This window comes from Chrysemys picta, chromosome 1, assembly GCF_011386835.1.
Source record: "Chrysemys picta bellii isolate R12L10 chromosome 1, ASM1138683v2, whole genome shotgun sequence".
In the NCBI taxonomy this organism is placed as follows: domain Eukaryota; kingdom Metazoa; phylum Chordata; order Testudines; family Emydidae; genus Chrysemys; species Chrysemys picta.
This window is the reverse complement of record NC_088791.1, coordinates 254368330-254393449: the sequence shown is the minus strand read 5'-3', so window position 1 is coordinate 254393449 and position 25120 is coordinate 254368330. Positions and strand designations below refer to the sequence as shown.

At 41.1% G+C, this 25120-nt stretch overlaps 1 protein-coding gene across 1 annotated transcript in view; it reads left to right on the top strand.

Moving 5' to 3' along the window:
- ITGBL1 (integrin subunit beta like 1) overlaps positions 1-25120 on the top strand; it is a 215040-nt gene that overhangs the window by 168858 nt on the left and 21062 nt on the right. Inside the window, exon 8 of the mRNA XM_005303395.4 lies at positions 20638-20754. Within this exon, the coding sequence (XP_005303452.2) occupies positions 20638-20754 (117 nt within the window). The remainder of the gene's footprint in view (positions 1-20637; positions 20755-25120) is intronic.

The window sequence follows — 25120 nt, the reverse complement described above, 5'->3', positions numbered from 1 at the left end:
CACATTTTTTCTGGTAGAGTAAGGACTAGGATGCTCAAATCAGTCTCTTTAATTTCCAAATTCTATGATTTTCTGGGCAATGAAAATACAGTGATTGCTAAATGCCATAATTTATTTGAAGGGAAAATGAGGAAAGTAATCTATTATCGTTAAGGGGGTAGGAAAAACACAAGCAGTGATTTTCTTACATAACCAAAACTTTAAATTTTAGTTGTCACAAATTTCAGCACTTCTATTGCTTGAATGCTGCCAATGGCAGGTACTGGGCTCTCCACAGCAGGCTCCATGAACTGCTGCTTCCTGCCAACAAGGAGAACATGATACTGCTGTGTTGCATCCCCATAGTAAGACCCATGCATCTAGAACCCAGGCCTGCAGAACTGCCAGGTAGTCACATGACATTTTAGGAAGAATAATTAACAATGAGCCAAATCCTAAATTACTTTCTCAGTCCAAACTTAACTAAAACTCCACTACAGTCCTTAACACCATAATCACTAACCAGCTTGCAGTCCACTTCGCTTGACCCACTGTGGACACAAACCATGGGAAGTCTCTCCTCAAGGATTGAACAGGCAGCAGCTTCTTGGTTCCTGATTGGCTCCCCACCCTATATAAACCCAAAGGGCGGTCCAGGAAGTGTCCAGGCAACAGTGCAGAGCTCCTGTAGCTGCCACTACTATTCCTATGTTTGAATTCCTGGCTTTGGCTTGATTTGGATTTTGCCTCCTGCCTTGGACTCTGACCCTTGGTATCGATCCTGGCCTAGAACCTGACTTTGAATTCCTCTGCTACTCCCAGCCTTAGGTTTGCCCCTGCTCTAAGCCTGGGCCCTGACTGCCTTTATTGGGATCCTGACACCAGTACACCAGGTCACAACCCCACTCACTCAGTTGCCTGACTGCCCAAATGGCACACAGGGTCACAATGCAGGGACACCACTTCAAGCCAGGCTGTTTTCATTGTTGGTGGGAAGCAGAGGCACATGGAGCCAGCTGCAGAAAGGTCAGTCCCTGCCACTGACAGCAGCATCCAGGGGCGGGTGATGCTGAAATGAGCCCCTCAGCAGCCCGGCATGGCACGGAGCTGCAATGCAAGGAAGGGGTGTGGAGAGGGGCAGCCTGTGACACTACTGGAGTAGAGGTGCCCAGTCTGTGTGCTCCAAGCTGTGATGGCAACTCCCTCCCATGGTCAGGGGAGCAGGGCTGGATGTAGGGTGTGGTTTTGGTGTGAGCATACCCAAGCCACAACTTTTAATAAACTGTGGCTGTACCTTTTGAACAAAAAATATTGCAGCTTTCTTACAGCCTTAACTATAGTACTGATTGCAAAACAATACCTTGCTCTCACACCTCCATATAAATAAAACATTACAATGATGTATATTACATTGAGAAAATTGAATCATTTCCAGTATTTGATAGTTTAAATTATTTTCTTTGACTGTGGGTGTTGTGATACAAGAGGGCCAGGGAATGGTGGTGGAGTGGTAGAGGGGAGATATATAAGCGCTAGGCTAATTAAGGCGTGGTTCCCTGTAGACTAGGGAGGGTTGCTAAACATTAATTGGAGCACCTGTGGCCAATTAAGGCCCTGTCAGGAACCTAATAAACCTAATAAACTCCCCTGCTTCAGGCAGTCAGGGGGTGTGAGGAAGGAGAGAGAACTGGAGTGTGGAGGTGTGTTGCTGAGACTTGAAAGACCAGAGAACTGAAGGAAGGGAGACTCCTTTCCCCAGCGTCAAGGACCAAAGGTAACCCTACCCGAGGGGGAAGAGGGTAAGAAACCAACAGGGGTTGAAAGGGGCTGGGGCTCAGAGTGAGGAGGAAACCCAGACCCCTCCCCCGCTTCCCTCCTCTACCACCTTCTTGGGCCACTAGCGGGGCCCTCGGCACCCCAGGATCAGGGACAAGGGGTGGTGTGTTAGCCCCCAGCCAAGAAAAGCGCAGGACCCACTATACCAACATCAGCCATTTTGTCACAGTGTTCATAATGAATGGTACAGTCTCAAATCCATATGATGTCCCTGCATGCTAGGCTTAACATCTGGATATTTGATTTATCTGAATGATATCTATAAGTCAAGCAGTCACTCAGCTTCCCATTGTCTAGGTGTACACAAACTCACATAGACAGGTAATTCCAGTTGTCAATAGTAACATACTTACTAATTTGGCTACCTTTTAAAAGTAATACTACATGAATAACTTTTGTCTTGGTCTAAAACCGCACTTGTTTGGTTGGGGACAATCTGCCATAATGAATGGCTATGGATTCACACATTTTGAAGTATGGTTAGCAGGTTGCAAGTGCTCAGTTGCTACAGTGATGAGCATATTATAAAAATATCTATAGATTAGAATAGAATATTTGTCTGTCAAACACATCATTTACTACTTTTTTCCCCATCCATATTCATGGAGTATATGGATCTGAGGCCAGAATTTGGGAGGAGTTGCATGAGTTAGTGGTGAACAGCATCTTCACTAAGTGCGGAACCCCTACCTGCAACCTGTCTACCTCCCAGTGCACCATTTACTGTTCCAGGGGAACTCAAGGCCAGTCCTCTAGAGGTGATGCTCTTCTACTCCCTTGAATTTGAACTATGCTTTTCTCCTATCCTGATGCTACCCCCAGTTCTTTGGAAAATTTGATTGGACAAAGCACCCAAATGACCTGGACAGTTCTGGTTCCCATATCTCCTATGTATGTCAACCTGTGTGACCGGCATTCAACCCTTCCCAGATCTCTTGACTGAAGAGAATGGCAGGATCAGCTATATGTTTGATGCTTCACCTGTCAATGAAGGTTGTCTTCCTCATCATCACCTCAGCCAGAAGGCTAGATGAACTTGGGGCCCTAATGGCAGATTCACCATTCCCAGTAGTCTATAAAGACACAGTCTTGCTATGACTACACCTGAAATTCATGGCTCAGGTAGTTTCATAGTTTCATGCAAATTAGACTATCCACTTTACCTGCATTCTTCCCGAAGCCCCATGCTCCCAGCCTGAAGAAGAGACTTCATTCCCTCGATGAAAAACAAACATTGGCATTTTGCCTGAAGAGAACAAAACAGATCAAGAAGTCACCTAGATTGTTCATTGCCATAGCTGAATGACTGAGAGGACAAGTCATTTCCTCCCAGGGAATCTCCAAATGGATCTCTGGTTGTATCCTACCTTATCACTTATGCACAACTTCCTCCCCAACATGGGGTAAGGGCTCACTCTATGAAAATCACAAGCAGCCTCAGTAGCATCACTTCAGGAGGTATCCCTGCTTGATATTTGCAAGGCTGCAGCATGGAGTTCCAACATCAGTCCTCAAGGCATTATGCCTTGGTCCAAGCCTCCTCTGCTGATTCCTCCTTTGGGACAGCGGTTCTGCAAGCAGCCATATTGTCTGCATCCTCAGTCTCCTCCTTTTTGAGTGTTGCTTGTCAGCCACCCATAGTGGAATACGCTCAAAGAAAGAGAAGTTACCCCTTTGTAACTGGAGTTCTTTGAGATGTGTGGTCCCTACCTGTATTCTACTGTCTATCCTCCTTCTCTGCTTTGAATTACATAGAGAAGGAACTGGAGAGGTGGTCAGTATGCACTGTTCCTTATATCCTTGGCGGGAGCATTAGGCAAGCAAGGGCTCAGGCATAGACTAACAGACACTACTTACAAGAACTCTCTGGTCTCGGGTACTTGGAACGCATGCATATCCACAATGGAATACAGAGAGACACACACACATCTTGAAGAACTCCAGTTACAAAGGGGTAAGGAAATTCCCTTTTATGTGTGTGTATGTATCGAGAGAGAGTGCGTGTGTGTGCGTGCATCTGCCCTTAGGAAAAATACATTTGTTTCTTTTTGTTAATTGCAACTATAAATACGGCATTGAGAATAGCAGTTAGAAATTGGTGATATGTTTATTGTTGGGATCCTGTGAGGCAGAACAGATGAATGAATCATTTATTTCAGTACCAGAGCTGCTAATAAAGGTTTCAAAAAAAATTAAACTCTGTCACTGTGATCTGTCTGCCCTCAGGCTTCTCATCCCTGAAGGGGGAAGTCTCAATCTCTCTCTTTTTGCTGTAAAGCACTCTGCTCTGTCAGTCACCTGCAGCTGTTGCGGTTGCTGATCCCTTTCCTCTTCATAGCTTCTGAAATCCAAACTGTTCCTGTGCCAGGTGAATAGAACTGACCTCCCTGGCTTTCCCAGTGTGATGGATATACTGTAATTGCTAGAGCAGATGTGTCTTTTGCTGGGGAAGGAGCTAAGGATTGCTTTCTTTCTTAAATAAGTGTAAATACATTTTCTAATGTGTGCCCTTGTGTGTATTTTGAGCCATGCATTTTCACATTACTGATGAGATGATAAACGTTTGCTGATTATTTTGTAGCTAATGCCCCATTACTCCTTTCTCCTAACATCTCGACAGAATTTCCTGCCCTTTGCTGTGTTCTACAATTACCTCCCCCATCACTTATGCCCACCCCACCATTTTACATAGGAAAAAAAATGAATTCTTGCTGATTAGTTCGTTGAATTATCTTCATCCTTCCTACTCGCTCAGCAACAAGCCTGAGTAACCCACAGTCCTCATGTGCCAGCCCCAGCACTCCTGTAGCTGCAGTTCACAGGGCACTATAAAGTAGTTTGTGACTTTACACGCATTAGAGCAGAAGTAAAGAAACTTTATTTTGTCTTCTGCATAGCCATAGTTCAAATCTTTTAAAATTATTTATGGTGCATGAAGATTCTGCTCCTAGCGGTGCCCTGGCCATATTTCCTCCCACTTCATCTGCATAAAGTTATTTATGAATCCCAGTGGCCTGTGAGGGCGGAACTGAGAGATGGCACACTTGGGAGATCACAGAATCAATAGCCAGGGAGAAAAGATCAACCTCTGGGAAAGTACAGCATTCCAGCTAGGCGACTCAATTATGCCAGAGTATTCTCAGCGTGGACACAGGTATTCCCACCTGCTCATTTTCTATCATCAGAAGGACATCTTAGCAGGAGATGGAATTCATTTTGAAATGGAAAACCCAGGGTACGATAATGGGCAATTATTTATCCATCTCGAGTGCGTTCATGTACTGGGCACCCCAGGGTTCTGCTCTGTCCCTCTCCCCTTTGTTCAATGAATATATGATGGTTCGAGGAGGGCTAATAGGGACAAAGTGTGTGCAGTAGATGGATGATATGCAGATGCAGATGTCCATTACCACCAACCTGGCTGCTGAAGCGGAATGGATGGCCAAGGGCCTGATTCTCATTTACACTGATATCCCTTTACATCGATCTGGCAGCGTATGTGACATTAGTGTAAATGAGAATCAGCCGCTAGTGTCTAGAGAGAATTCTGTTCTGGGTGAGGCTCAGTCTGAAAGACAGTGATAATGTTGTTTGGTTTGGGCAAGTAGCCAGTAAAATTGGTTAGAATAACAGCACCACTAATTGGTGATGTGGAGGGATTATTTGTGAATGGGGTCTGCAATTTAGGAGGCTTATAAGAGCCATGAGTGCTAGCTGGTGCTTGGGTAGCAGTCATGTCAAAGCGCATGCTTATCCATCGGTGCTTGATGCACTGAGTTTGTGATGCAGACTTGATTGTGCTTATCCAACCCTTTGTCATCTTGAGATTAGACTATTTTACTGCAGTCTATTTTGAGCTACAATTCACCAGCTCATCTATTAGGCTGAGCTTTGCATCAGGAGCACAAAATATATTGCTTCAATAGCTGCATTAGAATCATAGAATATCAGGGTTGGAAGGGACCTCAGGAGGTCATCTAGTCCAACCCCCTGCTCAAAGCAGGACCAATTCCCAACTAAATCCTCCCAGCCAGGGCTTTGTCAAGCTGGGCCTTAAAAACCTCCAAGGAAGGAGACTCCACCACCTCCCTAGGTAACGCATTCCAGTGCTTCACCACCCTCCTAGTGAAATAGTGTTTCCTAATATCCAACCTAGACCTCCCCCACTGCAACTTGAGACCATTGCTCCTTGTTCTGTCATCTGCCACCACTGAGAACAGCCGAGCTCCATCCTCTTTGGAACCCCCCTTCAGGTAGTTGAAGGCTGCTATCAAATCTCCCCTCATTCTTCTCTTCTGGAGACTAAACAATCCCAGTTCCCTCAGCCTCTCCTCATAAGTCATGTGCTCCTTTTTGCCAGTGGCTTCTGGTTGGAATACAAAGTATTATTATTGACCTTTAAAGTGTTAAATGGTTTGAGCCTGGGTTATCTAAGAGGCTGCCTTTCTCCTTGTTCCACATTGCCACATTTGTGGTCAGCAGTGGTACTTGTGCTGTAGAGCTGCCTTTCTTGAAAAGAGGATGGAGCTGCCTTCAGGACGCATTCCAGTAGGACACCCGGAGTATGGATCATGCTTGGCTTTTCCTGGTCCACCAGAGCCTGGATTTGTTAAAGTTCCAGACATATTTCAGATCTAATCTCTCTGTCAGCCATTTGAGGAGGGGAGGGATGGGACAAAAGAGTTGGTCGTGGTTATTTATCTGTAAGGGATAGCTCTGGTTATGATTGTGGGCACTGACAGGATTAAGATGTTTAGTTTTATTCCTTGAGTCCAGCTCCGCTGGTGAAGAACAGATGGGTAGTTCTTCCTCATAAACAGATTAGACAAATTCAGAGCTAATGAGAGGGTTTCACTTTGGTGTGCTCCACTTGGCCAGTCTTTGTCCCCTTCCATACCTCTTCTCAGTCTTTCTCTTGCTTTACTGGTTAAAAGTGTTATACTGTAGCTGACTGCCTTTGGGGCAGTCAAGTTTGCTTTTTCCTTGCAGGGATTTTTTTTTTTTTTGGCCTGCAGTTCCATTTTTTTCATAATAACATGTAAATCAATATGTAATTAGGAGTTTGTTCTATAGTTGGTACAGTTTGTACTGTCTTTGTCCTCCATTGAGATCGTGGCCATCCTCCAATGTATCGGGCAAGGTAATAACTTCATATATACTTGCTTCCAAAATAAGAGGGGCAGGGATATTTTTTAAACCTTTATAAAATTATCCACTATACCCATAAGGTATTTTTAACAATACTACAGTATCCTCTATTGTATATTCTGTCGATATTTTTAAATAAATTCTATAGTATCCTTTACTTCTGAAATTTCTATAGAGGATTTAAACTTTTCTGTTTCTGCTTCATTTGACTTTGGAATGTTTCTGATTTATTCACAAATTCTGAAATTGTATTACTCTTGCCTGACTCTTCCACTTCTTTGTATAAGGTTTGGTAAAACATAGCCCTTGCTTCCAAAATTTCTTTGTGATTGTGCATTTTAAAAAGTGTTTGTGTGTCCTTTAAACAGTGGTTCTCAACGGGGTATGGGTACTGAATAGTCTACACTGAAATACAAGTGTACTATTTATATTACAATTGATTTATATGGTAAAAATGGGAAAGTAATGGTGTGCTGTGATATTTTTGTATTTTTATATCTGATTTTGTAAGCAAGTAGTTTTTAAGTGAGGTGAAACTTGGGGGTATGCAAGACAAATCAGCCTCCTGAAAGGGGTACAGTAGTCTGGAAAGGTTGAGAGCCACTGCCTTAAAAGAACAGAACTGCAATTCAATTCAAATGGATTGGATTTATAATACATTTTATTTATACTTAATTTTGATCATTCCTTCTCAAAGGCATAATGTCCCAAGTGGGTTTTCAAGTGGCTGAAGACTTTTGGGTGCCTGAATTCTCCATCTGCTGGAGGATTTTGTGTGCATTCTCATGAATTTTAGGTTATGGTCCTGGAAAGATTGAAAGAGAAAAGCCATTATATATCCTGTGACGTTGCACTCCATATATTTTATGGAAATATGCTAATGAGTGTGAATATGATGTAACTGGGGTATGCTTCATGCAGAAGGTCTCTTGTAAAGTATCATTACAAAGCTCATAATCTACTGAATGTGGTCATCCTATTTGTATGTATGTATCATTCTTGTATCTGAAACTAGAAATATAAAATATAACTCTGAGGGCCTATTGTAATTTGCAAAGTGTGGCCCATTAATGGTGGTTTGGAATCTTGATGGCTCCCATTAACCAAGACAATTGACTGTAGATGGCTCTGTTTTACTTGTAAGTCTTCCTGTATACCTGTGTGCTGGCAAGTGGGTAATGAAGCCTTGCAGTGACATGTGATCATGTCACCTGCACTGGAATCCATCTTTAACCTGGTGTTTTTCCATTTAGAAGGAGGGGTGAGAACCCAGAGAGGGACAAAGGATTCCCACCTTATGCAAAAGATATACAAGTGGGTGGAACAGAACAAAGGGGGCTGCAATCATGAGAAATCCCTTAGCTACCACCTGAGCTGGAACAAGGGCTGTACCAGGGGAAAGGATTGTGCCCAGATTAGGAAGGCGTCCAGTCTGTGATAGAAGCTTATTGAAACATCTGAGGGTGAGGTTTTATCTGTATTCAGTTTTCTTACTGTATTAGGTTTAGACTTGCATGTTTTATTTTATTTTGTTTAGTAATTTACTTTGTTCTGTCTGCTATTACTTGGAACCACTTAAATCCTACCTTCTGTATTTAATAAAATCACTTTTTACTTATTAATTAACCCAGAGTATGAATTAATACCTGCACGGGTGAGGGAGGGGGGACAGCTGTGCATATCTCTCTATCAGTGTTATAGAGGTGAACAATTTATGAGTTTACCCTGTATAAGCTTTATACAGGGTAAAATGGATTTATTTGGAGTTTGGATCCCATTGGGAGTTGGGCATCTGAGTGTTAAAGACAGAAACACTTCTTAAGTTGCTTTCAGTTAAGTCTGCAGCTTTGGGGCACGTGGTTCAGACCCTGGGTCTGTGTTGGAGCATACTTGCATGTCTGGCTCAACAAGATAGGGTGCTGGAGTCTCAAGCTGGCAGGGAAAGTGGGGGCAGAAGTAGTCTTGGCACATCAGTTGGCAGCCACAAAGGGGTTTCTGTGATCCAACCCATCACATATCCCTAGATCTTTCTAGAATGCTTATACCGCACCTGCAGCGTATAAGGTTTTAGCAGGCCCCAGATTAATGAGAGAAAAAAATGTAAATCAGCTTTGTCAATCCTTTGCTTCTGGCCATCATTTCTAGGCATCTCTTTCGCTCCCCACCCATAGATTTCCCTCTGGCCCTTTCCCCTTCTCATGCCCATTGGGTGGGACTGACTTCCTTTTGACCCACAAAGGATGTAGCTTTCCCAGCCATAGTTACTGACTCTCATCTGTTTTTGAATGGGATTCTCTCCCAGGGAACAGTCAGGTGTGACTGTCAGAGGCATGGGGACTGAACTGCATTTTAGATGGAGACAGCTGGGTGAGGTACTTGTGTGCTGCTGTTGCTTTTTGTGGACCTATTCCTGGGACACAGATAGAGAAACAAGTTCCCCAGGGGACTGATTGGCAAAATTCAGGGCAGTCCCAACCGAGGCAGGACTTTTGGCAGCGATGTGTGATTTGTGTCTGAAGTTCCTTCTCACAGAGCAGTTGGGCCTCTGCAGGATGTCAGACTGCTGTTTTCAACGCTGCTGTCAACTTTCATACTGCCAGCAACCAGTTCAGAGCTAGTCTAAGGAGTTCAAGATCCTTCTCATAACAATGGCTCTGCTTTTTAAAAAAACAAAGCACAAAGCTCCACGGACATTGGTATTTCAGATGACAAAGATTTCCATTTTCTTCGGGGTTATTAGAGACCTTGTTCAGGTGTTTTTTGAAGAGAAGCTTGACCCTATAGAATGATCAATAGAGTACTTAGCAGACTTTCTTTAATAACTCTCAACTGACAGTCAGGTTAAAATTGCTATCCAGTCCTCTTGTGTTCTGTACATCCAAGGAGACCTGCAACAAAGATTTGAGTAATGAGATTTGAAATCAAAAGAGGAAAAAACAAAACAAAGGAATATGTCATTTTTCAGATGATGTTTGCTTTCCAAAAGCAGGCTGATTGTGCCCTTTAATTCCTTCATTACACATTCTGTTCTCTTGAGAACTCTACCTTTCAGAGTCAAACTTCTCAGCCATCAAAAAGAAGTGTTATCTCAAGCATAATTGTAGTTGGTGTAAAGCAATTTGGATCTGTGGCTGGCACTCCCCTTGTATTGGACAGTGGTGTTACAAAAAGCCTGATAATGAGAGGTTAGTACCTAATCTGGTGGGTTGGCTTAAAAAAAATTGCTTAGACGTGGTGGTTAAAGGCATTTTAACTTGGAGCAAGTCAATAGAAATGATGTAGTTGCTAAGTAATGTCTTTCATTTCTGGAAAAAAAAATCTTGTTGAGGTGAAAGTTAATCAATAAGGTAGATACACAGGGTGACATCATCTGTTGCCATGGTTTCTGAACTCAGCAGTCTGTTATCTGCAACTAATATTGATGGTTGCTATGCAGTAAAATCATTGCATATTATTGTTTCACCATTACACAGCTGTTTTAATCTTGGCTATTACTTCAAAGAGCAAACTGTCTAGTGGTTTAAACATTTTAATAGAAATCCTTGTATTACAACCCTAAAAAAAATCTTTAAAATCTACTGCCTAATGAACAACAAGCGTCAGCAGGAAATGAACAAGGTTAACATATTGGTGATTAAACTTCCACAAAGCAGTTGACATTTTCTAGTAAATTAATCTGCAAATTAAATATCTCTGTGGAATTAGTGCTATGACTCATTACATGGCAGCGCGTGTAAGAAAAAATGGGTAAGCAGTCAGTCCTCTGGGTGATAAGGTAATCAAATGAATTAAACTTTAGGATGACTCAAGAGCAATCACAGTTTCTCCAACAATGTCCTTGTGTGTCATATATCTTATTCTTGTTTTAAACATCTAATCGCTTCCCCTGTGTTGTGCCATTTTGTTATGTTTTCTCCTTTTCTTGAAAATATTTTTACAGAAGCTTATGTTAAATATCAGACATTTGGAATGACTGAAAAGGCAATGAGACATATTTGTCTTGATAGTTGTCAGGTTGAAGCAACAGTGTTTCAAGTCATGTCCTTTAAATCAAATATAATATTTCATTTTTCATATTTCTACTGAACAGACATTAATTTTAGTGGACGGCAGTGTGCTCTTTACTTGATTTATTGGCGTTACCTCACGGTGGCTTTTTCTTGTTACTTTCTATTGTTGAAAGCATCTCAGAGGAAATGGTGATAGAAAGGAGACGCTCAGCAAGAGATGGTGGAGATACTCTAGGGCAGTGGTTTTCAAACTTTTCCCCGTGACCCAGTTGAAGAAAATTGTTGATGTCCATGACCCAACACAATTATATCTTTTGACTAGTGTTTTCATAAAATCATAATATTGCAATACATTCCAGCTTAACCCACTTTACATAACTAGCACTAGACACTAGTAAGCCTATGGTAAGGAGTGTGGGAGGTGGCCCAGGGTAGGGCAGAAAGTGGGTTGCGGGGGTGAGAGCTCTGTCTGGGGGTTAGGGCTCTAGGGTGGGCCCAGAGATGAGGGGTTCAGGATGCGGGAGGGGGTCAGGGCTGGGGCAGAGGGTTGGGATGCTGGGGGTGCGGGCTCTGGGATGGGACCAGGGATGAGGGGTGCAGGCAGGTTGCCCTGGGGCTGGGGCCGGCAGCAGCTAGCTCTGGGGGAGGGCCCCTTTCTCCCCTGCCAGCAGGCAGCACAGGAGCTCCGGGGGAAGGGTCCCCCTCTCCCTGCTGGCAGCAGCAAGCTCCGGGGCTGGGGGAGAGGCCCACAGCAGCCCTGCAAGCCCCAACTTGCTCCCCTCCCCAGTTCCCGCCCACCCCCTACCTCTCTCTTCTTCTGATCCCTGCTGCGTGGCAACGATCATTATAATTTGAATCAGCAAGGTGACCCAGTGCCTGACATTCCGTGACCCAGTACTGGGTCGTGATCCCTACTTTGAAAAACACTGCCCTAGGGTGATGGCAGGGGCCGGGGGGGGGGGGGGGGGACTGGAAACACAGAAAGTACCCATTTGCGGAGATGTTCCTGGATAAGAGAAGGACTTCCCTTCTCTATAACAGTGCCTTCTGTCAACCTCTTTTTCTTCATAAATGTCTCCTTTGTGGGGTGGCTTCCACTAACACCTTCTCTCTTTCAAGTAATTGTCCCCATAACTATAGTCATTGTATTTTGCAAAGGTATGTCCCAGAGCAGAAACTGTAGAAGGGTTTAACTAGGAAAAGTAAAATGCGGGACTAAAAGTCTGTTTTTTCTAAAAACTATAGCTTGATTAATTCTTCAGTGTAGCTCAGTAGAAATTCGCTCTACTTGCTATATAACAACACAATTACAGCCTTCAAGAAGTCTCGCCTCAAAGCCCTGCTACTGAGAGCAGACAGATGGAGGAGGCGTGCAGTCTTGATGGTGATAGCAGATGTCAACAAGTTAACAATCTGAAAAGCAAAGTAACAGCACAGCAGTGGTTCTTCCCCAAACTTTTTTTAAAAATGGGAAAGATACAATTCAGCACCACTAATCAGCAAGAGCTGCAAAAGACTATCTGACACTGAATCTGTTGAGTAGCACTGAGTGGATTTGTGGAGAGAAGAAAAAGTTGTACTTCACTATTAGTCTGTCACAAAGGAAAAGAGTTTATCTCAGATGCCATATGTCAACTGTGCAATTAAGCTTTCAGACACAGTCCCTCTATAAACTATTGCAGGGTGCTAGTCTCAAACCACTACTGTTAAGGTTGCATAACACTTTCTATTATAACTCCTAATTTTCACTAGCTTATAACTTTTTGAAACTCTGACCAGTTAGGCTCAAACATTCCTTGTTAGGTCTCTTACCAATCGTAATTGTTTAGAATTCTGAGTAAAAGTGCTAGACATTTGTTGAGAGAGGGAGATTTTAAAAAAAATCCATTCTTCTTGTTATGAAATAAGGCAGATAAAAAAGACACAAAATTTCTGTTCAGAAAAAAAGTCTGAGTCAAAGCCACCTAAGTTTAAGTTTAGCATAGAAAATAGTCCTTGCTGAATTGAGCAGTGCATGGCTGCTGGGCCGGATTAACTTTCCTGAGGGCCCAGGGCTATTAGATTTTGTGGGGCCCCTATATACAAGCAGTGGCGTATTATTACCTAGGCCGACAAGGCCTAGGCCTAGGGTGGCAAATTTGCAGAGGCGGCAAATTTGAGCACCCACGGAGAAGCTCCCCCTGCTCCACCTCACCTCCTCCGCGAGCACGCCACCACGTCCTGTTTCTCTCCCCTCCCTCCCAGCGCTTGCACTGCGAAACAGACTGCAAAGTAAGGGCTCCAATTGACCTTTAAAGCATTTCAGGGAGGTGCTCACTTGAGCAGATCTATAAATTATACAGAAATCTTTCCTGAAACTCCCCCACCCACCCACACACTTCAAACAACCCCCCTCAGCCTCATGGACTCTGGAATCCAGTAAGGGGGGAGGGTCTTGGAGCTTGAACACCTGCCTGAGCAGAAGTGTCTACACTTCTATTTTTAGTTCTGCAGCCCAAGCCCTGTGAGCCTAAATCACTTGACCCGGGGTCTGAGACTTAGTGCTGCAAGTTTTTCTTTGGAGTGAAGACATACCTTAAGAGACACTCGTATATATGTGGCTACTTTCCTAAATATAGAAGCATCTACTCCACTAGTTATCATTGTCATGATGGCAGGTCTCTGAGTACTTCCCAGATCAATCTCTGTCTAGATCGTTAAGGTGGTCAGCTTAAGGGCTGTCCATCACTGACTATCTTTGGCACCCATGTGATCACGAGCTGCGTAGCGGCATTCTTGGTACACACGCTTCAGAATTTGTTGGTGTTCCATTCTAATAATGTGTCTATACCAGGAAAGCTGCAGAAAGTGAACCAGTGCTGGTGGAGGTGGTTGCTGGGTTTGACTTGGTGCTATAGAAATAACACACTTTCTCTAGACTTGTCATTGAAAGCTCGGCTGGGATGACAACAGAAAGTACTTGTATTAGAGTGGGTAACACAAACGTTTTGTACTCTTAAAATGCAAAGCAGGAAGAATGAGTGCTGTATTAAAAATCTGCAGCCAGAAAGTTACTCAGAATGGTGTGGAGTCTGGAAAGACTGCTTTAGATTTATTAAAGCAATTTTCATTTCATCTGAAGTCTGTGTGATCCAAACAAGCTCTTATCAGGAGCATTTATATCCCTAGCTGGACACTTCAGCTTTGATATTCTTGAGGCAGTCATGCTGCCAATAACTTTTTATGAGTTGTTTTCAGGCATGTTTTCATTTTTCTGATTGATTTAAAAAAAACAAGCGACTTCCTAAGCAAAACTATAGCATATAATTCTACCTGCTTCCCTACTACTCCAGGGGTCTTTGTTAGGGGATCTGCATCCACTGAACTGTGCGAGAGCGTGTGTCTCTCTTCCATCCAAAGGGCATCTTGTTGAAATGTACTGACTCGATTTACTCACTCATTGGAACTCTCATCTGCTGCTGCTTTGATACGTCAGCCTTTGGGTAGTGCTTGGCCGAGGAGGGTTCTCAAATGACTTCCCTGGTTAGGGGGGGTAAGAAATTCCAAAAGTGTTGGAGGAGAATAGGGAAAACTCACAAAAGGAGATGGTGCACAGCGGGGTAAGTTAAAGGACAGTAGAAAAGAGTAAATCTTTTACTTTTTTTAAGTCTTCTAAATATCCTATTCATTTTAACTAAGTAAAGAGGCACATTCCACAGTTGGACAAAAACTGCAAAATTAGACTCCTGTTGTGAATTTTTTATTTCTGGTCCCCAGACTCTGACTCATAGAGTAATTGGGCCCTCCCCACAGAATAAGTTTGATACCCCAAGTCTATTTCTTACGTAGCCCTTCACTATTTCTTTTTCAGAACATAATTTTCACTTTCTGTTTATTATGATAAAACTTTAATGCAGGATTTGAAGCTCACATCTTTACTTTCTAATTTTCCACACTCATTTAAGAGGAGCTGGATGTAGACTTTGGTGTTTCCAAGTGTGTTACAGAAAAAAAGTGTGATCAGTGAATGAATTTTAAAAGGAAGGCAATCTTCTCTCCACCACCTCTTAAAAAATAACCAAGCCAATTTGCAGTGCTGTGCACATGAGAGAATCCTTCTTGACCCTTGTAGCTATTGATCTGAGTCCTGAAGCATCTCAGGTTTCCAGATGAAAGGTGCTTGCTATAGGGAATAGGAAGGACCTTTTTCCCATGTGAAGCATTGCACAGTTGATTAGGTGCATTATGGGGAGATTTCACTTTCCTCTGAGCCATACTGTATGGGCCACTGCCAGAGTCAGGATACCAGGCCAGTTATGTGGTCTCATATAAGCATATGTGCCCATCATTGCAGCATCAAGCATAGCATAGATATCCGTGACCATCTGATGTGTTGTGATGAATACTATGTGTCTCATTCACACTGGACGTACAAGCAAGGACCTGCAAACCAGATTTCAAGATCTGATGCTCTTTACTGCAGGAGGGATTATTTACACCCAAGAGTCGAATCACATTTTGCATGCAGCAGTTGAACTCCCCAGACTGAGCAGCCGGCACTGGTTGTGCGATCCGTTTTTCCTTACTGACATAACGCAACTCTCTGAATCTCAAACTACAGGGTGAAAATCCCTGAGTGTCACAAATCTTCAGGCACAGCAAAGCCTTTGAAACAAACTGAACTCTGCAGAAGCATGTTCATGAAATATTTGCAAAATGGGAAAACTATTCCTTGTTCCAACATGTCAGGAGAGAGTACAGATGACATTGTTTACAAGTTGCCGGCGGAAAGCTACCTCCCAGTTGTCCAGAATCTGCATAAAGAAATAAGTCCCAGTTTTTCATCTCTCAGATGAGATGAGCCAGACATTCAGCTGTTTAAAGAACCTTTTTTGCTCAGTGTAGGGAAATGTTGCGATGTTCTAAGCATCCTGAAGGGATAGAATTGAAAAGCAGGATTCAGTAAACACATTTAGCGTGTTTTGCGCTTCTTTTCCCAGAAGTTCAACAGCTGAACTTGTTATCTTTCACAAAGAAAAATAACAGTTCACGTCCATATTGTGATTTATGCTGAATAAGTAAAAGCAGCAGGGCAAGATTTCTACCTAGTCCATGGAAGAATGGTAGGAGGGAGCTGTAACTTCTGCCTGGACCTAAGGGGTTGTGACCTCCCGGGTAAAGGGATAATGATTTAGTTCTTTTCTTTTGTTTGCAAGTGTAACCTACATGGGGGGAGGTAAGCTGTGTTACTTTACTTACCAGTTCTGTACTACAGAACTCCTCTATCTGACTTAAAGTATTTGCACAGACCACTAATTCATATCCTTCTTGGGAGACTACAGCTGGATTTTCTATAGGAATCCTCTAAATACTAAAGTGAAAATTATAACAGGATTCACTTTCTTTTCTTCTTAGGAATCCAGTACCAGGCTTTACCATAAGCAGTTACATGCACACACAATTTAGCAGTTCCAATTCCTCTTACTGAATAACACTCCAAAGATAAACTGCTACAGCACAGCAGTTACAATGCTCCCTAGCTAGAGTTGCATCACTAACTAGAGATTTGTTGTCTTCCTTTAAAATGAAGAATGGAGCATTCTAGCAGCTCAGCTTACTGGTTCATGGAAATAGCAAATTTGAATGAATATTAGAAAATATTTCTGTAAAGCAAATAAAGAAGTTATAAATATGAGTGCTTGCAACCAGAAATTTGATTCTAAGCATTATGGTTATCCAGTCAGGAAGCATAAACAGTAACATGCTCAGATCAAAATTAACAATTAAAGTTTCCATGCAACGTTCCAAAAGTATATGTTGCATTTTTTCTCTTTTCTGTGGGCCAAATTCTGAAGTAGTTCTTCAGTGTTCTACCTTTCTGCAAACTCAATTCCCATTTATGCAATAGCAGTACATCAGCAGTATTGCCAACTCTAAATGTTCAAAAATCATGTCAGAATCAGGCCCCTCCAAGATCATGAGCTTTAAAAAAGGTGCTTCCCCCCCCCCCCCCATTACTTTGCTTTCAAGATTTCAGGGTGGACTCACATCACTTCAAGCTTTTCTCTAAAACCACGAGAGCTAGAAAAGTATCAGAGGGGTAGCCGTGTTAGTCTGAATCTGTAAAAAGCAACAGAGGGTCCTGTGGCACCTTTAAGACTAACAGAAGTATTGGGAGCATAAGCTTTCGTGGGTAAGAACCTCACTTTACTTTTTATCTGGGAGTTAGGACCACCTGCTAGTACTACAATGGCTTTAAAATCATGAAAGTGGGCAAAACAGCAGAGTAAAAGCTGATAAGGAACTTCAGGGCTTGTCTATGTGGAAGCAATCTTTAGCCCTGCTGAGAGCAAATGCTAGGGGCTAGATTGAGACAGGCTTTATCTTGCAGATCTGTTCAGGGGTGGGGTATGCAAGGAGCCTACCTGCTGGCAAAGCCTTCACAACGTCCTGTCATAATTGCCGCCCCAGCACTTGCAGGGTCTTTGCTTTTGGTGAACCCCTGGGGTGAACAGTGCCCCAGTGATGGCAAGGAGGCGGGGCCATGATCCTACTCACACACTAACTGGTAGAGCGAGCTGGCCATACCAAGAGGCAGAATGCTGCTTTATCTTAAAGGTATGACCCCTCTTCAAGGGACCATCTCCTATTTTACACCATCCTTAAGGTACTATTCCTCCCCATAGCATGGTATGGTTCCACCACAAGGCCGGCTTGGGCCGGAAGCTAATTTTGCCATTTGGTTTCAAATGCTTTACATAAAGCCAAATTAATCATTTTGTTTCTTGTTCTTGTATAAAATGCCCGAATTCACAATAAAATGCACAGGGAAAATGTGTGCTGCTATGGAAAGGGAAAGGAGATATTTCTGAAGGAAGAAAAGTTTTTTATTTACTGTTCACTTTTACCTTAGTTGCTCTGTTCTGGACCTTTCTGGTGTTTTTGCAGACAATAAAAGGGGAGAAATCTGTTTTTCTACAGAGTATGTAGTTCTAGCACACTGTTTTGAAATCAAAATTGCCTGTACGAAAGGAAGGTTCAATCACCCTCTGTAGGCAGCTAAAAATTGCTTCAAATTCATGATGCTAATGGTCACAGCAAATTGCACGAGGGGGCAGATTTAATATCACACTAGGCACTACTCACTTTAGTTATTCTTTTTACAAGCACTGGCTGGACAATAGGAAATGAAAATGTGTATAGTAAGTGGTGAGTAAAATTAAAAGGGCTGCATATTGGAAGCTATTCAGTTTTCAGCCAGTACTTCCTCAGGTAAAACTCCTATTGACGACAGTGGGAGTTTTGTCTGAGTGAGGAAAGCAGGGTTTTATAGAAATTACATAAAGAATGATTGACTGTCAGTGCTTGGAAATATTAGGCTCCTAGGCCAGTAAATATGCCTGTGTAATTATCCTGGTATTCTTGGGTTTGGACCCTTGTCCCTCACAAATAGATATTGGATATGTTAAGCTTTTTAATAAAGCCTCCTTGATCTGCAGTTACTGTACAGCTCAAAAAAATTAGCCACCCCTGTGTAAGAAGAGGCAATGGAAGCCACTTGATATTAAACATCTGGAGCCAAGTTGTTTCTCTTTAGTCTCACAAGGTGTAGTGCTTGCTTTCCTGGGTGAAAAGGTGCAGACTATTATAGTCCTTAAGTGTTTAATTGTTTCTATATGCCTTGGAATTTTAAAGCGTTTCGGATGTATTTGGTAGTAGCTTTTCTTCTATAATCAGGTTGCTATGGTAAACCTATTATTCTAGTCAAAGAACGAGTATGTAAGTAAAGTGCTGATCTCTTTGGTTTCATGTGAGCCTCTAATTACTCTCGAACGGATTGAGTTTGTACTGCATGTATGGTTATCACAATAAGAAGTAAGAGAATAAGGTCATAGAGAGTGTGCCTGCTGTTATTTCTGTGCAGATGCATTTGATAAAATAGTACTATGGCTTGGATTATCTCACTCTGGGTTCGGAAAATGCTCTCTGCTGATTTTTCTGGGGAGGCATCTTTTATGTGGTGATTTGAAATTTAGTCCTCCTCAGCATGCTAATCTTTCTTTCCTTCTGTCTGTCTATCTCAGGAATTGGCTGTCTTCAGGATTATTTGTTTGTTTATAAATATGAAATTTGCTTGAGGTTACTTGAGTATATCCCAGTTGAGCAGGGGAAGAAAGCATTCAAAACCTCAGATCCAACGATCATTCTGGTTCTTTGAGATGTAAACTAAAAATTAAAATCAAGTCACTGCTCTAGCAACACAGCGCCATCTTTACTAATGTAGTCAAAAAGGAGTTACATTATATGACACAAGATTCTGGAACGATTTGTAAAAGAGGGGAAATGCATGAGTTAATTTGTGTAAGATTCTTATTTGTCACCACAATAAAAATATTCTTTTTAAATGTACCTTTTAAAATATTTCAAAATCACAGCAATACATATTTGATACAACTCTTACCCTTTAAGAATTCAAAATAGCTTTTGGTAAAATTTTCCCTAAGGTACTTTTAATATGTCTACACAGCATTTGGAGCCAGCAGGTGTGAACCTCCCTGCCCATGCCGAGAGATGTGGACTAGCATGACTCATGCAAGTACTCTAAAAACAGCTCTATAGACAGTGCTTGGAAGTTGTGGCTTGGGCTGGAGCTCGGGCTCTGAAGCCTAGGGGTGCGGGTGGGCTTCAGAGCTTGAGATGCAACTTCAAAGTGCTGTCTATAAAGCTATTTGTAGAGCACCAGTGCGAGCCCTGCTAGCCCAAGTCTGTCGACTTGAGCTGGGTTACTCACTCCCCCTGGCTCCATAATGCTATATAGACATACCCTAAGTGACTTAGGAGGCTGTGTCCCAAATTATGTTTAATTAGTTTGGTTTTTTTAAGAGGGGAAAAACTGGTCAAGTAGAAATTTCCAAATCAAATCCATTAGGAGATCCCATCCATTATGATAGTCTTTTCTTACATGGCCACTTACTATATTTCCAGAGGCCCCTGCCTCAGTCAGTGTTCATGAGGTTATTGGGGAAGAGCATCTCTTGGAGCTTGGCTGGCTCCATTATCCCTTCCAACTTCATGGAGTCCCAGTATAGAGAGGACTGGTGAGGCTGGAAGAATATTGCAGAGGTTGCATTTCACCCTGCTGTGTCCTTCAAACCCAGATCTGCAGGCACAGTCTCACCTCTGTTTAAGAAAGAGGACAGGTCATAGTAGCATTAATTCTTTACTTTCCTGTTTGGCATTTGTACCAAAGTGTTAGAGTTATGCTACTAGTATCCCATACTAGAAAGCTTTCCTGGGCCACTCTGTAAATTACTTTTATAGATGATTTCATTTTAATTGCATCCACATCTGGTGTTCATACCAAATGTTTGAATTAGTTTGGAGAGTTAATTATGTAGGGAAACATATACCATAGTTCAGCTATGCAAAGGTAGGGGCTATAACGTGATACAATTCCCATTAATACTGACAAGAATAAAACTGTAAAGAAGATTAATGCCATTCCCACCAGCAACATGACATTATTTTGTTTTCAACAGTTTTTCTTAGTTACAAGTGTTCACACTTCAGCTGACCCAGACTGACTTGTGCTTTATGTCTTTGTAGGAGCAGAACATTTGCCCCCCGTTTTTTATTCATTAAATCTTGATGATGTTGTGACCCTAACAACTGTTTTTTCTCACAGGGAAATGTGAATGTGGCCAGTGCACTTGTTTCCCTCCAGGAGATAACAGAGTTCATGGTAAAACCTGCGAATGTGATGATCGACAGTGTGAAGATATGGATGGCAATGTCTGTGGGGGTATGTATTCCTTTCAATAAGCAATAATTCTGTATGGATTTGTGGCTTTCCCTATTTCCCCTGATTTTGTACAAAAGAGTATTAATGGAAACTAACCACAGCAGTAGATTGTAGTACACTTATATCTTAAAAAGAAGAAATAACAACAATCCCACAACTGAATATTTTAATTAATATTCAAAATGTCTGTCTTTAACAGTGAGGCAGATTACATGTGCCCAGTAACATTTTACACTGTGCTGAAGTTCTTACATAGATATCATCAAAATGTATCAGAAATCTGTACAGATATTTAAAGAAAAACTATGGAAGAAATGATCATATTTTCACTTTTTGACTTTATGACTGAAGACTTACCAATGGTATCACATTTTTCCTTTTTTCTTTTTTTAAGTTAGCAATGCTCAGCAATGTGTTAAGTGGCTTTAGCAGCTGATATTCAAGGACAGTTGTGTTTAGTATCATCTGGTACACTACAGCAATTCCACCATGTTCAATGGCCCCACCAGCTCTCACAAACTAAGCATCATTAGATTGGGTTGATATTTGGCAGTGCTCTTCTCCCAATCAATATTGACCCAATGGTCCAGCACAGCATTAAGAGCTATTTTGCCGAAGAAGGTATCTTTTAAATTAGACATGAAAAACAGTGTCTCTACTGATCACTTGTGGTCATTTCATAAATAAATTAAAAATCCAATAGCATTCTTCATAAGAGTGGAAGTGTTACTTACAGCTGATGTCCAGTACATTCTACCATCTGCCTACTTCACTTTCCCTGCATAAGCTGAACTCATCATGTGTGCCCCTAAATAGTTTTGTAATGTGTCGGGTTGTTGTGCATCATTAACAGTTCACACATATGCCCACCGAAGTTCCTTCAGTGGTACATAAAGTGACCATTGGTGTATTGGAAGGGACTTTGGGATTTTTTGGGATGAAAGGTACTATAGATCATTATCATTAATATAGAAGGCTCAAATTATCAGCAAAAGCAAGGAAACAGAATTTATTTCCTAAATCTTACAGAATCTAAGCACACTGCAGATTTTGTACTATATTACAGCTATAAATAAATTCTTTATTATGTCAGCTATATGGAAACTGTCATTGATTGATTTTTCTGTAGTGGAGAATAGTATTATGCAGTACTTCAAATTAGTTTTATAGAGAGACACAATATTTTGAAAGCAATTGTGATAATATTGCTCTAAAGGTTGCTATTCTATTTGACTGATTTTTCTGAAATGACTATGATTTTAATAGTGATTAGTATGAACACACACATTTTAGGACATAGCTTTCTTATTTTCATGCATAAAAATTTATACAAAAAGTATGAGGGGGAGAGAAAATATTGGTGTGAAGGTGTTGATCTACAGAAAGTAGTTATTTGAGAAAATTGTAGTTAAAATCTGGTTGTCAGTAAAAAATAGCCTAAACAGGAGTTAATTAAATTAAATATCCACTAAATAAAATATGCATCAAAAAGAAGTAATTTGAATGTCATCTGTTTGTGAAAGAAGGGAGAAAGCAGAAGTTAAGAGAACGGAAAAGGTCAGTCTTATTGAATGCAATACATATATCAAAAACAAAACTAAGCATCTTCTTATGACTAGAATACCCAGTCTATTCATAATCAGCCAGTGTCTTGGTGATAATACTAAGTAAATTGAATGCCCTCAGAATTCATAGAAAGACATTACCAATACTCCTCCTTAGAGCTGACACAGCTACCATATTAACTTTTATCTTTGACTAGAGAACGTTATCTTTCTCATGAATACTCATATGATGAAAGAAGAATAGTAATCGGACAGAGTCACCTGACCATTCTCGTTGTGCAAGGGATTACATTCAATCTGTACTATTATCTGAACAAATTCTAATTTTCCCTTCGGTCTAAACAGTTCTATGTAATGGGAACACCAGAGATGAATCCATTCATTTCTATGTTTTGATTTATTTTGACTTAAAGAAAAACAGGTAAGAATACAAAAGCTTATAAAAGTACAAACCCAGTGTAAAGTTGAATCTAAATCTTAGCTCAACTTTTCTGTTTTTATTTGAACTGGTAACTTAATCATTAGCGTTTTGTCCCCGAATGAATAAGATTTACTGTTATGGATCCTGGGAGTATACTGAGAAATGATACAACTACATTTGCACCCTCCAATACATTGTTTTGTAATTACAGACATTTCTCTTCTCCTGACATGGGTGGCCGGACCAAGCTCTAAAGGAGAAGAAAATGTTATTTTCTGTATAAAATAAGCTTTTTTTCTAGTTTCTGCTGCTCTTAATATAATTTTTATATCATTGAAACAATCCAAGTGCCAAAAGCCTTCTCTGAACTGCCCTTAGCTGGGATTCAGTAGCAGCATTCAGTGCATAGAGGATTGTCCTATAAGTTTATCTGAAAGTACTTGGTTAGAACCTTACCAACAAAATCAAGTGTAATGCATTGTACTCTCCTTGAGCCTGGTTTCCTAGTCTGCACTTGTTCTGTTTTCCTCATTAGCCACTATGAGTTTCAAGTTTCTTCACCAGCCACATTTAGCTCTTTCTGCTTATTCGTATTTATTTTTCTTTGATCTTATTCCTTCTCTGAGAATGAAGAGTCTCTGGCTCACGTCTGATCATTTCTGGAATCAGAGACCTGACATGTCCTTATATGGGCAGGGCAGCATTTAATTTCAGCAGAGGGATCTGTATGGTCCTGGGAACCAGCAATATACCAGTGAAGGAGGTTGGAAGGAGATGGCAAAGTGGGGGTCTGCCACAACTGTCTTGTTGGCCATGACTTAGTAGTAGGAGTAGAAATTGCAAGCCAAACATAGCTGGATGCACTGTCAGAGCTCTTCTAGTCTCTTGAAACAAACAAGTTTTTCTCAAGTATAAATGAAGGATATATCTTTTCTAACAGAGGAATTATGGGACTTTTCTGGCTATTCAAATTCCTAGGATTTTTTCAGCAATTCACTGGATTTGAAACCAGAGTACTGACTAGTTAATTAGAGCATCACAAATTTCTCATGGGGATGTAGCCTAATCATTTCTGAACTGTATGATGTTGGGGAAAGGTGTTGATTGAGCTAAAAGAGAATTACTCAGTTTATTATTTGGAGTAAATAGTTACATTCTGTGTTTTTTGGACTATCCAAATTCTATCTAAAACATATTTTTAAGCCAGCAATGGGGTTTCCTATAGCCATACTTCTAATATTTTAAAAGCATGAAAAGGTTTAAAGAAGGAAGGGAAAAAAACACCTGATCCTGACATTATGTGGGAAGTTACTATTGAAATTCAACATTTCCCTTTGTTTTGTCCTTCCGTCTTGCTATGCATTGGCTAATGGTTTACATGCAGTTCCTTCTGCTGGATCGATCGTCAGACATGCTCAAGTGCCTGCTAGCAGGAGTTCAAATGGTCGGGGGCTGTATTTTTGGAGCAGACGGACGAGAGTTCTGTCACTACTTCCTGCTTTAAACATAAAACACTTTATCTATACTGGAACATTTAGAGCAGAATAACACCCCTAGGCTGGATGCAGTTATACTGGTATGAGTTTATATCAGTATAGCTTAGTCCTGTGTGGGAAGGGACTAAACTATGCTAGCATAAGGCACCGATATACTGATAGAACTACATCCACACTAGGGGCTGTACAGCTGTAACTATTGTGATTAAATAACAAACAAAATACCCTGTCTGAAATAATTATACCGGCACAATAACTGTATGTAGACCAGACCTAAGTTTGTATGGTGACAACTAAATGCTTGGATTCATTAGTCTTTTCCATGTTCCCCTTTATTTTCTTTACAGGCCCTCAGCCTGAGTGTTAATGAACCAGTAAAATATACCATTATTGCCATATTATTTATATCCTAATTATAGTCAAACTTTGACTGAAGATGTTTTATTAATTTTTAAATAATATACATTATTTTAATTGGATATTATTTATATTAATATTAGAATAATACATATTCATGGCATATTTTTAATAAGACATACAAATGTGTCTCTACCATAATGGGCACTGTTTGTGTTCACCTACTCTGGCCTGATTTTATAGAAGAAATTCTCTGCAGAAACTCTATGCACAGCCCACAGCCCATTAGCTGATATGCTCTATTATTGCCCTCCGCCTTCAAAAGTTCAACCTTTTCTAGCACTTTTTTGGTTCTGGTGCTAATGAAGCCATAGAATAACTTGTTTGGAAAACTGTGAATGAACGTGAACTCTTGGACAAGCTGGCTGTGTGGTTTAAAAAAATAGACAGCAGCTAAAATATGATTGTGATAAGAATTGCAAAACTACAAAATCAATTGATTTATTACTGTCTCCTTTATGAGATGT